This window comes from Gadus morhua, chromosome 22 (genome assembly GCF_902167405.1).
Source record: "Gadus morhua chromosome 22, gadMor3.0, whole genome shotgun sequence".
NCBI classification, from domain to species: domain Eukaryota; kingdom Metazoa; phylum Chordata; class Actinopteri; order Gadiformes; family Gadidae; genus Gadus; species Gadus morhua.
Window position 1 is genome coordinate 11,988,727 of NC_044069.1, and position 17,540 is coordinate 12,006,266.

Below are 17,540 nucleotides of genomic sequence, written 5' to 3' on the forward strand. Positions count from 1 at the left end.
CTAAACGAGGACTATTTTGTATAAAACATTTTTTTAGGGTTATGGGTCGTCCAAAAAATTAGCCGCTCACACTAATATTTTAGAGTCTCACTCCAGCCTAAGTCCCAAAGTTGGCAACCCTGCTTTCATTCTTCATACAGGTAACGCGTAGGCAAAGCAATGGTTGACTGTTGAGTGCTGGTGGTGCTGAAACTGCAAGGCGCAGAAAACTCCAGAGGGCACTCGAGTTGAGGGGGGATGGCATCCCCCTTTGGAATTAAAATGATCAAAATCATCCCCCTTCTGAAACAGCCATCCCCCCTTCCCATCCCCTGTTATTTGATCAATTAATGTGGAAATATTACTTCTATTTCATTCTAGCGGTTTCCTTTTTCAATTCGGCGCAAGGGTTGCAGCGGTGTGGACATTTTCACACCGAGTAATACACTCGTGTCAACAAAGGTATACTATACCGAGTATAAACGGTATAAACTTTGAGACGATGTCAATCGCCATCTTCTCCGTCAACTCTCCTCTCACACTCGGTGTCAGCGTCTGGCAGCGTGCCAATTTTCGGAGACAGTATCTTATAACGTTCTATATATAATAGCATAATATAATTGTATACATAATATCTCGGCCAAAAGCTGTGCGCCTCCGGATGGCCGTAGCGCGGGTAGCTCTCGTAGGGATTGGGCTTCGCGGGGTTTGTTTACCTGCGTTGCTATGGTTACCGGTCTTGGGTGTTCCAACGGTTTATTGGTACCCTATCTATTATTATATCTATCTATCTATCATTACATTTTTAATTATCACACCGTTGGTCTCCCACCATATGTGCTGTCATCAGCACAAATCTGTCCCTAAAAGTTAAAATCCACAATCCCCTCTGGCTTTTTCTTACAACTCGACCAATCGGTGCGTGGGTAATTGCGTTTTCATCAACCACCTTTTGGTCCATGATTGCCTGTTACTCACGGCAAATTATTTGTAGGTGTTTGCGCAAACAGCGAACTTTTTAGATTTGTTTTTTGGGTAACAAACAGCACAATGATTTAAACATTTTTGTGAACCATTTTCGACGCAGAAGTAGTTTACAATAGTGGTGGTGGGCACGATAGGATTTCTCTTCACGGGGTCACATGGGTGATAAAGTAAGGGATAATGCCCGACGAGGTGTCCATTATCAGGAATTAATGGACGACGTGGAGGCGTGAACCGTCCGACGCGAAGCGGAGGACGGTTGCCTCCGCGAAGTCCATTAATTCCTGATAATGGACACCTCGAAGGGCATTATCCCGCTTATACCACGGTCACTTACCAACGGTGACCAAATTAAGACCATTAATTTATATTTTCATGCGTTTTACAATCTGAATATAAAGTTTTCCACAAAACATACATTTGTTTCCCTGGTTACGCCTGAGGGTCCGACTAATACTCGGAACCACCATTACACGCCCGTTGGGTTCTCATGCAACGGAAACGTTGTTCACTCCTCCAGTAATTAGGACGGACCATAGCTACGACTTTAGAACGGGAGGTAGCGGGAGGTATTATAGTCAGCTGAGCTTTGTTTTGTTTCCCGTTGCTATGGTTACTACCATTTTAGAGACGATACGCCAGCTAGCGCATTAATTGAGAACGGTAAACAGACAATTTGACGGAACTACTTGTCCAGGTGTCCGTATATCAGGAGTTAATGCACACCCTGCATCCAATCAGAATCGAGTATTCCCGCAGACCGTGGTATAAGGGGTCTTATGACGGAGTTAAAGAGTGCGTGTCCTTAAGGATCTGTTTCTTTTCATGCCTTTTCGGGATGGTACGTAGCCGTTAAAACAATCCGGTCGCTCTCCAGCGAACTAAATTATGCCATTCCGGATGTAAAATAATTCTCAATTATGATAGGCCTGCCAAACATGAACTCGTTGTGCATATATATGTGTCTGGGTGTTTGTCTATGCCTTAGAGGCAAGATTGGGTTTTTGTGTGAACACAGACATAGCAATTATCATGTACAAATAGCCCTAATTAGGAGTAAAGTATGACTGAGAGTGACTTTGATTTAGTTAAACACACACACACACACACACACACACACACACACACACACACACACACACACACACACACAGTTCAACATGACCTGAGACCACACCATTAGCCCCTGAGGAAAAGAAAAATGCTCATGACAGAAGACAACTTTCAATCCAAAAATGTGTGTTCACTTAAAGGGGACATATTATGAAAACAACACTTTTCCTGTTTTTTTTTTGTTTTTTTTGGGTGCTCCCACACCCACACGCATTAAAAACTTTGAAAAAAGTCTGTAGGCTACATGATTTTTTGAGCGAGATATGCATTTCTGAAAGTACCCCGCCTACAGTTACCAAACGAGCGAGTCAGTTTCAGCGCCCCCTCCTATAGGAAGGGGGCACAGTTGAATATTACCTCCCACTTCCCCACTCCCCTCCAATCAGAGCATAGCTAAGATTTTGTGGACCAGCGGACGAGCAGCTCCGGCGGGGGGAACTCGGCGGCAGCTCAGCTCCGGCCTCCGGGTTTACAATCTCTTTCTCTGCCGGCGGCACCGCCGGAGCTGCTGGAGGAGGAGACATGGAGACGAAAGGGATTGTACTCCCGGAGCTGAGCTGCCGGACTGCCGCCGAGCTACCCCCGCTGGACTTTTCAGCTCTCGGAGGACACCCGCTGGAGCAGCCGCAAAGCTTTGGCGGCAGTTCAGCTCCAGGAGTACACCGCCACTGAAGCTTCGGCGGCGGGCAGCCGGCAGCTCCGACGGCAGTCCGGCAGCTCCGGCGCGGGGAGCTCGGCGGCAGACCGGCAGCTCAGCTCCCGGAGCACAATCCCTTTTTCCTCCATGTCGCAGTTCATGGACTTCAGAGAGTCACGGCCAAAGTTCCTTTCCCCCCAATTCTTCTCAACCATGGCCGAGATATCCCCCACTGCGAGTCTTTACTTGTTGTGGAAGTGCCAAAGACGTCAGACGCAGTCTTTGTGATTCATAATATCATCCGAGGCACACATAGCTTTTGGCCGTGATATTAGATATAATATTATATAAATACCCATACATAATATTATTATTATATATTATATTATATTATATTATATTAGATAGATATACAGCTCCAGGAGTCTGCATGCTGTGGTTCAGTCTAACAGCTCATTGGTCAATAGGCAGCAGCTCATTTGCATTAAAGCTACAGACACCAGAACCAGCGCATTCTGAAGGGACTGAAACAGAGGGGAATAACGGTAGGCGAGATTTTTGTTCCTAAAACCTAAACAGCTTCAAAAACATTTTGAAGCTGTTTTCTGGAACGTTTTCTGGAACTCAAATACTATGTTTACTTGGTGTGAAAACGCCATAATATGTGTCCTTTAACTTTGCTTGCTGTTCACCCCCATCTCAAGGAGTGCACACAGAATCACTCACACACACACACAATCACATACAAAACAATCTCATGTATTCACTAGTGAGCGAGAGGGTTCTGGAAAAGGCTCAGCACAGACCTGGATGAGAGAGAGAAGGGGGGGGGGGGGTTGAGAGAGAGCGAGAGCTGGAGAGAAAAGGATTGAGAGAAAGAGAACGGGGGGTGGGGGGAGAGAGAAAGAGCAGGAGAAGATTTCCTGCCCGGCCGCTGAGGTAGCTCCCTGACATATTAGTAACTGGGTGCAAAGCCAAGGGGGGAAAAAAGGGTTGGGGACTTTTGACTTAGCTCATTCTCTAAGTAGGTACAGCTGGGACAGACAGCAGCCAGATTGCCACCCTTATTGTATTAAATAATTTCCCCTAGTTGATAGACTTTCTTCTCTCTAGCTTTTCCCCCTTGGTTTTCCGCCCTTCCATCAAGAAGAGTACTTTAGTTTGAATGAATGTTGAAATGGCTTTGGTAATGTGTTGAAAAAAAATTATAATTATTATTGTCAATACATTAATTCTGATAGGGATATACCTTGGATATAGTGAAGAAGAAGGAGACTGCATGAACTTAGGAAAACCTTTAGAGAAGAGACAAACTGCCCACCGGTCATACCTTTATTCACAATTCGAAAGAGAGGCCTAGCTACTCTCGAGAAAGGGTCTTTTTTTTAAACAAGGAATGGATGACATTTTCATTTTGTGGTACATTGAGAGCACATTCCTCTCCGGCAATGTAGCTAACCAAATCAACAGTACAAGAAGCAACTACACATACCAAAACGGCTTGGTGTAATCTGACGCCTGGCTTGAAAGTGCGCTGCACAGTTTACCACAGTCCAATTAGATGGCAGAATGAAGAAAGAAAAAAAAAAGAAAGAAAAATCATGCATCAAGCCCCCAAAATGGACGTACTGTGGAGCCATAAAAGAGTTTCTTATAACCTTTCATAGACCCTGGTGCATACCACATCCCCCGCCCGCATTGTCTGCAAAGAAAAAGAAGACAGAGAGAAAGAGCAAAAGATGAATGTGTGTTACGGAACATACAGCACATGTGCTGACTTCTTAGTACTGGGACGACTGGAACGAATGCTTTACCAGTATGAGCTCCCCGTGGCCGGTCAGTTCACGAGTCCAGGCGGTCTTGGGCCCCTCCCCTTTCTGTAAGGTCTGCTCACAGCTGATCTTGTTGTCCGACTCCCACTTGGGAAAACTCTGCAGAGTTGCAGACGACACGAACGGTGGTTCAAACATACAAACAAACTGCAATAGACGAACGGTGGCTTCAGTTGCACAAGGGTGGTATGGCTGGAAAATTCCATGTATGAATTGCCAGACAATATAGAGAGCGTTATGTGGTAGTCTACCCTTATGTTAAACAGATGATCAGATAGGCATGTCCTTTTAGCCCCTGAAGCACTCGCGAAAGAAATGAAGTCCAGAACCCTGAAACATCATCAAGAGAAACTCTCAAGTTGCACTGAAATGACTTCCATATGCCTACTTTGGCCCCCACGCCTAACGATAGCTATACTCTGTCCAAACAGCGCACTACAGACGAAAGCACGCATTCGATTATAAAAAACAAATAAAAAAGCAGAAGGTCTGGTCATGACCTATTCAAGCATACATATATATATATATATATATATATATATATATATATATATATATATATATAGTGGAGGAATCACCTGCTCATACATGACCATGTGCTACAGTACGGTTTGCATTATCATTACCTACAAAATAATCCAATATATTCTGCTTACTTATAACTACACACGAGCAACACACCCCAGACATGTGATCATAACATGACAAGAGACTGTTTGAGAAGGTTCCATCTCAACCTTTAGGTCTCTGACCATACAGGGTCTCTTTTTTCGCACTCCCACAGACTTTCCCCTTTTTTCCTGGTAGGACGTGGATTCTCAGCAGGTTTTCCTAGTCCTATCTGGGAACCTTAATGAATTACAGAATGCTTAGCTGAATATACCTATATACATAAAAAATACTTTGAACTTGAAAACACTCCAAAATGATCTGTTGTTGGGTAGGCTACCGTGCAGGGACGTCCGTCCACTGTGGTCTCGTTGAAGGACTGACCCACAGTGAAGGAAACCTGGGTGGTGCGCACACTGGTGGAGGTCTGGATGTGGAGGCTCTCCCCATCCTGGCTGATCTCCACCGCGGGGCTGGACGCTGCGGCCACCGCGATCTTCCTCACAAAGACATTCACACCTGAGCAATAGTCACCCAAGGGGAAATTCGTCACAAAGAACACACATCAGTTTTCAGATTTGAATATAAATGTAAAATAAATAAAGAATATAGGGCATAGATTAATCAAGATGTCGAAGGCGCAGAGAAAGGTGGGGGTCGATGATTGAAGGTCAGTCCTGGTGCTGATTGTGCGATGGGGCCCCGCTCCATTCACACAGGATCCCATTACAGTCGAGGGAGAACATATCTTACCTCAATAAGGGAATACTTCGCATTCTTTCCACAGGCTATTTTTCCTTTCCAATTTTTAATGAATGCCACTGAAATGACTGGTCCTATTCTTCCTCCCCCATTCACTCATGGCTGTATATCCACGTCTCTATCTGGGCTTCAGGTAGAGCAACCAGGCATGCTGAAATGTCTGATCATAGGTTGTGACGGATTTGTTGAGGAAGCCTGTGAGTAATCGCAACTTTGACTATAGCATTAACTTGTGTTTTAATAAGTTACACATGTTTTTTCAGCATTCGAGGAAGTCAGACCAAGAGAGGATTTGCCTTGACTCATGAGAGTTAGATCTTCATCTTTGTTCCATTATTCTGAGTTGACATCCCATGTAGGGCTTATTCTATTATTCAGATCGGTGCATGCTTAAGGTTAGTGGCTTGTTTTATCTTCGTTTTCCTAAAACTAAAACCCACGACTTTCCGATGCCGGCCTAAACATTTAAAAATAAAAAATAAACCTTCCAGGCATTACTACCAACATTGAGAAGTGATAAACGAAACGTTATAAACATGAACTTACCAAGTGCTTTCAAAAGTTCCTCAAAATGTTCTGAAGTTTTCATTTTCCATTTGCCAGAAAAATCTGGAAATTCCCTCTCCATTTCAGAACGACGTTTAGTATTGATACACAAATATATAGCCTACATTCACAGGAACAAATGATTCCTGTATTATTTCGCAAACCTGGTTCGTTAAATTGAAAAATTGAGCATACTAAAATTGGACGCGAGAAGGACCTTATTTCTCCACCGTGCTGTTCCTTCCTCAAGTTAATGCTAATCGAATATACCAATTGACCACCTTGTGCCTGACATGGACCGAGCAGCCCGGACTCGCGTTCCAGATGGTGGTGGGGAAGGGTTTGGACCATTTACCCCAATCCCTTTTCAAAATGTTTCTGCACCTCAATCTGCTCCACCTCCATCGAATTTGGGGAAAATATGATGCGCTTTGATAGATTTACGGTAATAGTTGCCAGATTAAATGTATCTATGAATTAAATTGTAGCCTTAAAAAAGGGACAGCGATTTATTTTGAAGATTTTCCGAATTAAAGCTTTGCTGAGGTATTTAATCTATGGTTAACACGGCTAGTCTAATTTAAGTATGGTAGACACTTAGGCTAGAAAAAACGATATGGTTTGGGCATAAAATAAGTCACTGCTTGTCGGTAAATGTTGCAGCAATCGTTGAACACTTTAGGATGATCAAGAAGAAAATCTAATCACGGGGCTCCAATCAAGCGCATGTAAATACAAGTGCAAGTTTGTTCAAACCAAGCCGCGAACATAGAGCTGTAGGCCCCTAGAGTCCAAATCCTTTGCGCTATTAACATAGCCCCTAGCTATAGACATAGCCCCTGATTACATTCCACTATTTGCAATAAAAAAAACATTCTGAGTGACCTAGAAACATATTCTGGGAGTTTGTTTAGAGGGAGATAGGCAAACATTTATATTTAAGATGGCCTACCTTCCCCGTCACCTTTTACATTAAAAGTAAAATAAAGAATAATTCAACATATGCTGGCACTGGCAGCCATCATCGTTATAACTATATCGTCGTTCAATACACATGCAATATAAGAATCAGGAGGATCAACGGACAATGAATTACAGCATAGTAAAAGGACACTGGATGTAACTGTCGTATGCAGAGGATTTGCGAGACGCCACCTAGGGTTGAAGTTAGCAAATTGAGAAACTCCTGTGGCAAAGGGGACTTTTAATTCAGATCATGGCTAGTAGACAGACTATCTTCATTTTTTCTTTGAATGCATTTCTAGTTCATATATAATTAGTAAAGTAATTAAATATTTGCACTACAAATCTTTCAATGCAATTTAAATAATTAAATGACAAAATTAAAGAAACTCAAAACACTAGTTGTATTTTCAGCTCCAGTTTTATTAGTGTGTCAAACTGCCCAAAAGCTAGACGAAAGGCAGTGTGGTGATTCCTCCTGTATGGCAGACCTGCTGGTAAATAATTGCATGTAGATATATAGGCAAACTTTAAATGGTTTAAGATAAAAAAATAAAAAAATAAAGGACAAAAGTATTAACAGGTACAGGTATAGGTAACAGAGGTATCTTCCTAGAGGAAATGCAGATACCCACTCAGAACTGATTAGTCAGTAATACTGAGGCAAGACATAATAAATACCAGTTGATATAAATACAACTATTCACACTTATTTTACAGGCCAAGGGTTTTATATAGTTAAACATTTCTGGAGTGGATTTTAAGATCTCAATAAAAAAAAAAAAAATTGCTGCCATAGATAGTTGTACCTTTTTGTTCAAAATAAACGTTTGGGTATTGGCATCTGCTTACAGGTTTGGCACACAAGAATGTAAGAATATCAATATATATATATATAAAATAATTGTGTATTCGTAAATTACGGTGGGTCACTTGATTGCAACAAGTTGGTAAAACAATGTAGGCGAGTTCTAAGAAGGCAAAAACCTCTAAAGTTAACATTTCAGAATTGTTTCTTTGGTCAGAAAGTAACCTTTAAATCCCACTTAAAACCTTACAGCATATAAACACCTATAACAAAAATAATATCAATCTCCCTACTCAGCCATTTTAAATGTAGAAGGAATGTGTGTGCTACAGTCTATATCAAGGATGGGCATTTGCATTGAGATTTCTGGGGGAGTCTAGAAAATGGTCCCAGGGTAAGAATGCACCCTTAAAAACATAACAATGATACATACATTCATACTGCCCAGCATCATCTCCATCCACAGTAGGCCGAGGGAGGCCAGCCTACTGCGCCGTTCAGTAGTCAGATACAATGAAACAGCATGACATTGTATTTACACAAAAAACATGTGTCGTTTACAGCAGGCTAGCATGTGATTCATAACCCATTTAGCGTTCCAAGTTTGAATACCTGTTGAGATTCTTTAGCAGAATATGATGTGAAGCTTACTAACATGCACACCTTTACATGGGCGCACAAACACAGACACACACGCAAAGTGTGAATGTGCAGGGGTTGCATAGATCCTCTTACGGAAGCATAAAAAAGGGAACGTGTAGGGTAACCTGAGTGAACGAACAACCACGGTGGAAGGCATGTTCTCAAATGACAAATACTCCACTCTGACATTCTGCCTATTTGCCCCTGATGTTATCAGTGACACAAGGTCATGTCTTTAGTTGAACAGCATTCAGTCAATTCAACCCAAAGCTAAGGCACCCACATATTCGTATTATACAGCAAATTATCAAAAGGCTTGGAATGAAAAATTCCTACAAAAGAGGTCAGATGAATCTCCGAAACACAGTGAGGAGGAGCCTGCAAGAGCCCAATAGATCTTCCAGACGTAGGATGCATCTGGTTCTCCAAAAGACTTCAACCGTACAAACCAATGTTCTCTGGTTCTTGTTCTAGTTGCAAACGCTAGTTCCTTTGATCTTGATCACACCTGAGGGCCGAAAGAAGAACCACATGTAGGGGAATGAGATCATTGTGAAACTGGTCACACCAATAGTTGCCATGACGCATGGGATGCTACCCTGACTTACGTAGCAACGAGTTGTACTGGGCTGCATGTCGCCGAGGGAAACGACGAGCTCTGCATTGTTGCACTCTTTCAGAGTCGTCAACTCAAAACTGAAATACAAACGAACATAATGTCAAGATAGTATTGGGTTTGTCATAGTTTACAGTATGTGAAATACATGAAATAATGAGCTCATCAAGATTGAGAAAACTAAAAAGGTAAATCAGTCATGATTCATTTAAACCCTTTCCTGTTGTGCTGCTATTCACCTCTTGGAGGCGCTAGGCTCACTGCTTCACTGTCCCGCGTTGACGACGAACAACAACAACGCTGACAACGTGCGCAAACCGTCCTCGGGAGAGGAGGGGTCTGGTGTGCGGGGATGGCGGCAGCCCCAGCAACCTCCCCGGTGACAGCATCCATCGCTGGCACGGAGCTCTTTGGGAGCAGGTCAGGCCGACCCGAACACTGAGCCACTGAACAAAATGTATTCCGCATAAGGAACCGAGTATGCGTAAGTAAAGTCAAAACAGCTCCCCTCCCTTGTGATTAGGAAGCATGTGTTCCTCAAACCCCCGTGTTTTCCAGGAGGCTACTCACCGCCCTCTACTTCGGCCTCCGATTCCCCCACACTGCTGCCGGAATGTTGGCCAGCGGCCAGCTGTGGCGCTCTCCGTGGCTGCTACTGCTAGCCGCCTGGACGGGAGCTAACGAGCTATCCGCCTGGACATGGGCTACGCTAGCAGCCTGGACAGGGCTAACGAGCTAGCAGCCTGGACATGGGCTAAGCTAGCCGCCTGGAAGGGAGCTAACGAGCTAGCCGCCTGGACAGGGGCTAACGAGCTAGCCGCCTGACGTGAGCGAAACGAGCTAGCCACCTGGACGTGAGCTAGCGAGTTAGGCGCCTGCGCAGGAGATGGTGGTTCCGACAACGCGGCCATTCCCTTCCGCAGGATGCCCAGCAGCGGCTCTTCTTATAGGAGAAGCCTTTGCTGTTTAAAAAAATACATGGAGATATATTTGCATTAAAGTGCTTGAGTTTTCAGGCATCTTCACTGTGAAAACAAGTGATAAACAGTGCAGTGCAGTACAGTGAAAGTAATATAAATGGGAGTAAAGTATTATTGAGAGTGAGTGAGTGTTTTTACTTGAGTTTCTTTCTGAACACGATGTTGCACATGAACTTCTGAAAAGCGCTCTGCGTAGAAGCCTGGCCGGTGGACAGACACTGTGTCCTGGAGTTGAACAGACACAAGGTTTACTTGTTTACATGTTACTGTTGTTGATTTAGCACATGGTGGCGGCTAGCAGATAGTGAGGTGTCTTACCCCGTCCATGGACCAGAGCTTTCCAGGAGTGTTCTATCTTCTTGACAAGTCTAAAATACACAACACACAGGTATGCTATTTATACATTCATGAAAAAACTAGAAAACCAAATAGTTTGTAGGCAGATTAACTATGGAAGTAATAAAAATACGTGTTTATTTACCTATAGGACTGCAAAATGTCAATGATTCCAATGTATAGGAGCAGCCTCTCTCCCTTGGTGTTACATGCTGGGATCCCTCCCATTCTGCAGCAAGAATAAGGAAGTGATGAATATAGAATACATACGGACATGTTCATGTTAACGTACACACGTTCTTTCTACTCTTGCATCAGTCCCTAGCGACTTTCAAATCCATCATAGTACTGGCATTCCTTTGTTCTGTTCCACTCTGGATAACATCAGGGCAGACTTTTTTACAATAATGGTAAAGATACTTTTTCCACCATTGCAGCATTTGCCTGTCAGGTTTTGACGTGACAGGTTTTAAAATGTGTGATAAGATCTCCCATGTGATCCAACATGAAATACGGAAGAACATGGAGTGCCTATCCTGTATCCTGTTCCTAAGCCATTGTATCATACTTAATGTGGATATAACAATGCATATATATTAAAAAAAAAACATGAATGTTCGACCCAATTTTCCAACAGGGCTCTCTGAATGACGTCTTCAATAGTCCACCCTCGGGGTACAGCCCTAGATGACATCATCCATCTTGAAACAAACCAACCAAAAGCCCTTACTGGTCCTCGGTGTCCTGGGACGACGTGCCCCCGGCATCCCCTTGGATGGACTCGATGGCGGTGTTGTACAGGGACTTCTGCCCCAGGGGCCGCCGCTGGTCCGAGGCCCCGGACGCCGCCCCCAACTCGGCCACCTGGCTGCCCCGCTCGCGGCAGGCCTGCTCCACGTTGTGCACTCCCACCAGGAGGCTGTAGTCCATGATCTTGAAGCTCTGCAACAGCTGACGGAAAGAGGATCAGGTCGTCGCGTTACTTTCAGAAGGCTGATCCTCTTTATCGTTTCCTCTTCTGTAGCGGTCACCCTCCGATGTCAACTCTGCCCATCTCCGGTCTTCCCATCACTATGAGCTAAACGCCGCGTCCTACTAAAGCATGGAAATCTGTCGCTCCCCCATCGCACATACAACGATTCGGTGAGGTAATGGCTCATTGAAAGCTGAAGAATTCCATTCAGGGATCTGTTTCTAAAAGGTTATCAAGTCTAGCAACCATTCATAGTCTATTTTAAGTCATTCTAAATAAAGTAAAGCCAAGTTATCCACCTTTACTTAGATTTTGTGTGCATAAAGTGTTTTATGGCAACCTTATAAAGTAGCAGTTTCTGTCAATATTTTTTATCTTGTGTTGCATTGTTAACGGCATTGTCGTTTTGGTATTATCAATGATATTGCAATTAGGGCATTTAGCAGACGCTTTTATCCAAAGCGACTCACATCGGTTAATACACACATTGACACACCGACGGCAGAGTCAACCATGCGAGGAGACAGCCAGCTCGTCAGGAGCAGTTAGGGTTAAGTGTCTTGCTCAGGAATTGTCGTCAGGAGCAGTTAAGGTTAAGTGTCTTGCTCAGGGACACATAAGTGTCTTGCTCAGAGACACAGCTAGGAGGAGCTGGGGATCGAACTAGCAACCTTTCGGTTACAAGACAACTGCTCTACCTCCTGAGCTAGGCCGACCCGTGGACCCCTGATATTTTGCTACTTGGGTCTCTTCCACTGTCCTCGACATGTGTAGGACCACACAGTAGTCTCTGCGGGTCTTACCAGGCAGTCTCTCTGGATGGTCTTGCAGACGGCGCTGTAGTTGTCGGCCTCCAGCAGCAGGCCGTCGGCCAGCTCCTGCTTTAAGTCCAGGTCCTTGAACGTGGGGGAGGCCTTGTCGCGCTCCTTGGCCGACGCCCGCCGCTTGTAGGTGGAGCCCTTCAGGTCGTACTTGAGGTGCATGCGCACAGCGCAAGGCAGCAGATTGTTCATGACCACCAGCCGGATGTTCTTGCCCCCGGCTTGGATGCAGTAGAGCCCGTAGAACTTGGGCAGTAAGGTGCGCTTGTTCTGGTTCAGGTTCTGCAGCGGAGAACGACACACACACACACAACACACACAACACACACACACCACACACACACACACACACACACACACACACACACACACACACACACACACACACAGTTAAACTGGGGGTGGAGTGGAGCCACTTCACAAGGGCTAAAATAAGAGAAACATTTCAATTCTGTTTAACTTTGAAAAGACAAATGAGTGGGTGGCTCGAAGGCCAATGTATTATGGATTACAGCAAATGTTTTCATCAAATCAGATTTGTATGAAAAGCCCACACAGCAGAACACGATGGGTGCCTTCTACCCTACAGTGCAAATATAGCAAAGTACAGTATACACAAGTACAAAACCAGTACTTGGGTATCCCCAACCCACAATAATTTTTTACCATGAAGTAACCAGGAAGTAATTTCTGCAGAAACTCGGCCTCCTTGTGCTGCACAGTCTTAATGATGAACTCGTCGTCGCTGGAGACGTAGAAGAGGGAGCCACTGGCCCCAGAGTTGGACAGCTCAATCAGTGGCTCGCTGCACAGAGAACACTAAGAAGAAAAACACACGGATGAAGATACAGTGACACATGTCGCCCAATGCGAGTACTGTTATTTCAAACCCTAAATCCACTTGAAAAAAAGGAATGAATCAAATATTTTCAACAGACTCGATCCATTTTATCCAGGACATACAAACATCTGTTTTATTTGGCCAAAAAAAGGCAAAAATAAACAAGGGCTACCAGGTAGTCATCAGGTCGGATTCCAAACATCTCTCTGAAGTAGCGGAAGGCGATGGGAGCGTACGTCTTGAACCTGAAGTCACTGTAGTGGTGCCCAGGGGTCAGGTTACTGCCCTCCCTGAGGAGTTGAGGAGTGGATGGATTGAACCACACGAACACCAATATATTTGCATTTTGTACAGTGATTTAAGCTGTCCTAAACATCTTTCTAACTGTCGAGATGTGGGTACCAGACTTGATGTTGTTGTGGTAACACCTTGATAGAGCTTGGTCTACATGAAATCTTGGGTTTAATATTTCTCAGTTCTAGTGGCTCTATTGTCTACACGGAAGACAAAGAACATGTATGGATACACAAGTATTCTGTATTTGATTGAATTAATCTAAATTCATAAAATTTTTATGAATTTAGATTTAATAAATCCAAATTATCACCTGGGAAAGAAGATACTTTCCACCACTTCGAAGTCCTGCATTAGGACGTCCCTCTCTGGTTTATGACTCAGGCTGCCCACTGTGTGTGTGATGCCCAACTGGATAGCCCCTTTCAGAGCAGAGGAGGTGGTCTACATGGACACAGGGATCAAAAGGACAAATCATCACGTTGGGGGGGGTTGAACACACACACACACACACACACACACACACACACACACACACACACAGTGTGTTTGAGCCCTGAGGAAATTTAAGCAGCCTCTCACCTTTTTGTAGGTTGTCTCCCCAGTGGGGTCAATCCCACGATGGCCAATCGTTTTCTTCATGGCCTGTGATGAACTAGTGCCCGGTGCCTGTAACAAATAAGCACAGAAAGGGAAATCATTAGCAATGGGATAAAAACCTCAGTGTACGTCAATGGCAATATGAGGAACCATTGTGTGAACGGATATGTGTCAGCTACTTCTTTGTAAATTCTCAATTGCTACAATTGGTGTTTTTTTCTCACCTCTGAAAAGGCTACTTTCTGGTTTCCTGCTAGGTCTGTGGAAAGAATGACAATGTAGCTGGATAAGTATCTTGTTGGATATGGTGTCCCCTTACCGAGGACCTGATGGTATTCATTGACTAGTTCAGCGTAGTCCCAGCATAGTCCCTCCTTAACATAGTCCTAAAGATGGCTTTTATTGATAATCAATGTGAAAGCCAGCGAGCATTGTTAAGCAATTGAGTTTTAGCAGACTCATGCATACACGACTTATAAAATACCTTTGAGGATCCACAAATGACTGTGTAGCTCATTTGGTAGCATGGGAGGAATTGAAAAATGTATTTACAATTAAAATCTTGCACAAAACCAAATAATTGGTTATTAAGGAGGTAGATGCAGTTTAGATATTTCATAATGGAAGTTGTATTTGATATACTTTATTAAATTTTGGACCAGACTGAAACCAGAAGCCAGAAAGGCTTGGGTGGTTTCAGGTCAACAAATACCGGTTTGTTTACTTACTACTGACGGATCCCAGCGGCCCGGGTGGTTCAGCCCCAGCTGTAGCCATCCTGAAACTCCCCGACGGCTGCTCACTCGAACTTTACTGTCCAAATCCTGGCTCTCTCCTTGACATGAACCGTCTCAAAATGTTCCAGGTGTGTGAGTGCTCAAAGTGCTGTCTGACCTATGCGGTCAAAGCAGTTTATACAATACCAAAGGACAAAAGGTGACGATCGCCAACCACATTCCCGATGTAGTCGGGTTTTAACAACCCACACTATTAAGTTATTGCTTATTCCCTTGCCGACGAAGTAAAGTTTTAAAGTTAAGTGTGAACTCTTAACGTGACGTACACTTCGCCTTGTTGCGGCGACTATTATACGCACTTTGTTCACTTTCGGCTTTAAACAGAGCAGACCACTGCTAACTATCCTATATTGTAACTTGGTTAGCTAGCTAACCAGCTAGCTGATCGCACAACAAACAAGCAAGGCACTTACTGACTAGAGGCACATCGTCTCATCTTGCTGAGCTTTCCATTGAGCGGGCGGACGTTGATTTGGATGATAAATCAATGATTTGAATGACTTATATTATGTTGCATTCTTTCGCACTGCCAAGCACCTAACAGGGAAGCCGAAATGATGTAAATAAAACACACAGAGACGGATATCCTCAACCTCCTATAGGCGGCGCTAAAGATGCGGCTATAGGCGCTTCCAGGAGCGTTTCAATTTTTATGACGCTTTGTGACGCCCGTGACGTGTTCAATAGGTCTACACAAAGCCGTTCAGAGATTATCTCTTAATAAGTAATATTTATTCTCAAAATGAAGCTGAGTGTACACAACCACCAGACACATCTATTGAACTCTCACTACAAAGACTTCAGAGGTAAAATAACCCGTTCCGTCGTCATACATTCATTTGAGGCTACTTTCTTTTGTTCAATTGATGGGCCGTGTCATTATGGTGTGCGTAAACATAGTCTAAATACACTATAAATACAGGCACAAATATTTTCATTCGATCTTTATTTTTTATGTCAAAAAGTTAATGTTGAAAAGGAATGCACTGAATATAGGAAATACATCATATAGCCTATCAAACTTTGGATTTAAATCTCATTTTGTAACTTTTGAAAACAGATGATTAAAGCAGAGGTGGGATAATGGTTAAAACATTTCACGAAGGAGAGGTAGGCCAATCTAGCCTACGAAGACAGGCACGCCTCTATCTTTAGCAGTGATAGGGGATGAAGGTGAAGCCGTACTCCAGGGGTTGTACCGGGGCAGTGTAGTCCGCCCTCGGCGCGTAGTTGGGGTTGGGGGAGTCCCTGTCGAAACACGTCCACATCGCTTCTCCCTCCTCGGCGCAACAGTGGTATGCCGCGGTCATGGTGGAGTATTCCTCCTGGCAGAAGGTGGTGAGAGCTGTTTTCCACTGTAAGAAAGGGTCCAATTGGTTAAAACTTGACCATCAGAGACCCCCCCCCCCCCCCCCCCCCCCCCCCCTAAAAACACACACACACACACACACACACACACACACACACACACACACACACACACACACACACACACACACACACCCACACCCACACACCCACACACACACACACACACACACACACACACACATTATATTATTTTCTTCTTTGCCGACTAGAATTAAAATAAACGGCGCTCAACTCACAGCTTGTTCTGCACAACACAGGACATGATTGTTCTCCATCGTTTGACCAGCGCAACAGGCGATGTACCAGGACTCCACACGGTCTACGGCTTTCCCACAGCGACGGAGATGACTGAAGCCCGAGCGAGGGAAATACCCGGGGGGGTATCTCAGACGATGGCTGCTTTCCGTGCATATGGAGTGAAGCAGGTTTGCTGTAGGGCGCGCTGGCGGGAACTCCACATAAGGTTCATTGGGATAGAGCATGGCCCCTGTGGTTGTAAAACACAAAAGGCATCATCATCATTTGGCTATCCTTATTTTTTTAAGACAAAACAAGAGGAATTACAGTCGAGTTCGTTTATGGATTAATCATAAACTAAGTCCATATAGGCCTACCTCCAAATGTGGCTCCATTAAGAGTCAGCAATGCAAAGAACCACAGTCCCATGAGTCCCCCAGTAAGAATCATATTAGTTTGGTTCTGTGATAGTTTAGTCGTCTAGGTTGAAGATCCAGAATCGAGTTCAGTAAACAGGACACAAACTGCAGGCTATTTATATTAAATAAAGTTGTTGGGGATGATTCTATGGGCGTGAAATGTCTTGGAAAAAGCCGGACGGACAAAAAAACTATTTGTTTTGTTCGGTGTTTTTTGTACTGCAAAGTGATTTTCAAAAAGAATAACACGTGGGAGTATCAAGGAGCCAAACACAAGCATACATCTACTCCCACTCTATGGTGTTATCTTTCAGCAGTGCTGAGTTAACTCACTGTTATCACTGCTACAATGCCAGTAACTGACATAAAGCGGGTAGGCA

The 17,540-nt window shown here is 44.1% G+C and overlaps 3 protein-coding genes across 3 annotated transcripts; all 3 read right to left on the reverse strand.

Annotated features, from left to right (window-relative positions):
- Positions 1–4,015: 4,015 nt before the first annotated feature.
- Positions 4,016–6,857, reverse strand: crabp2b (cellular retinoic acid binding protein 2, b). The gene is made up of 4 exons (XM_030348000.1): positions 6,463–6,857; positions 5,495–5,673; positions 4,528–4,644; positions 4,016–4,415 (listed from the first exon to the last, which is right to left on the reverse strand). Exons 1-4 carry the CDS (start codon positions 6,542–6,544, stop codon positions 4,365–4,367), a joined length of 429 nt encoding a protein of 142 aa, XP_030203860.1. The 5' UTR covers positions 6,545–6,857; the 3' UTR covers positions 4,016–4,364.
- A 970-nt stretch (positions 6,858–7,827) lies between these two features.
- Positions 7,828–15,736, reverse strand: LOC115536219 (phosphatidylinositol 4-phosphate 5-kinase type-1 alpha-like). The gene is given in 17 exon segments (XM_030347976.1): positions 7,828–9,383; positions 9,484–9,571; positions 9,731–9,937; positions 10,062–10,453; positions 10,610–10,653; positions 10,655–10,696; positions 10,790–10,795; positions 10,797–10,839; positions 10,953–11,036; positions 11,538–11,758; positions 12,584–12,883; positions 13,268–13,420; positions 13,615–13,732; positions 14,050–14,180; positions 14,319–14,405; positions 14,561–14,595; positions 15,065–15,736. Coding segments are annotated over 14 exon segments (1,416 nt in total). The 5' UTR covers positions 15,114–15,736; the 3' UTR covers positions 7,828–9,383; positions 9,484–9,571; positions 9,731–9,937; positions 10,062–10,350.
- Positions 15,737–16,062: 326 nt separating this feature from the next.
- On the reverse strand, positions 16,063–17,385 carry ecm1a (extracellular matrix protein 1a). The gene is made up of 3 exons (XM_030347997.1): positions 17,119–17,385; positions 16,741–16,991; positions 16,063–16,488 (listed from the first exon to the last, which is right to left on the reverse strand). The coding sequence occupies exons 1-3, from the start codon at positions 17,189–17,191 to the stop codon at positions 16,285–16,287; spliced, it is 528 nt and encodes a 175-aa protein (XP_030203857.1). The 5' UTR covers positions 17,192–17,385; the 3' UTR covers positions 16,063–16,284.
- Positions 17,386–17,540: the final 155 nt, after the last annotated feature.

Bases quoted from the DNA above. Each gene is read 5' to 3' on its own strand.
- crabp2b (XM_030348000.1), bottom strand. From the start codon at position 6,544: ATGGAGAGGGAATTTCCAGATTTTTCTGGCAAATGGAAAATGAAAACT. The intron at 5,674-6,462 runs GTAAGTTCATGT...ACTATTGCTCAG, and splicing joins GGAACTTTTGAAAGCACTTG to GTGTGAATGTCTTTGTGAGG. The intron at 4,645-5,494 runs GTAGCCTACCCA...GCAACTCTGCAG, and splicing joins TGGACGGACGTCCCTGCACG to AGTTTTCCCAAGTGGGAGTC.
- ecm1a (XM_030347997.1), bottom strand. From the start codon at position 17,191: ATGATTCTTACTGGGGGACTCATGGGACTGTGGTTCTTTGCATTGCTG. The intron at 16,992-17,118 runs GTAGGCCTATAT...TTACAACCACAG, and splicing joins TAATGGAGCCACATTTGGAG to GGGCCATGCTCTATCCCAAT. The intron at 16,489-16,740 runs GTGAGTTGAGCG...CCTTTCTTACAG, and splicing joins TGTGTTGTGCAGAACAAGCT to TGGAAAACAGCTCTCACCAC.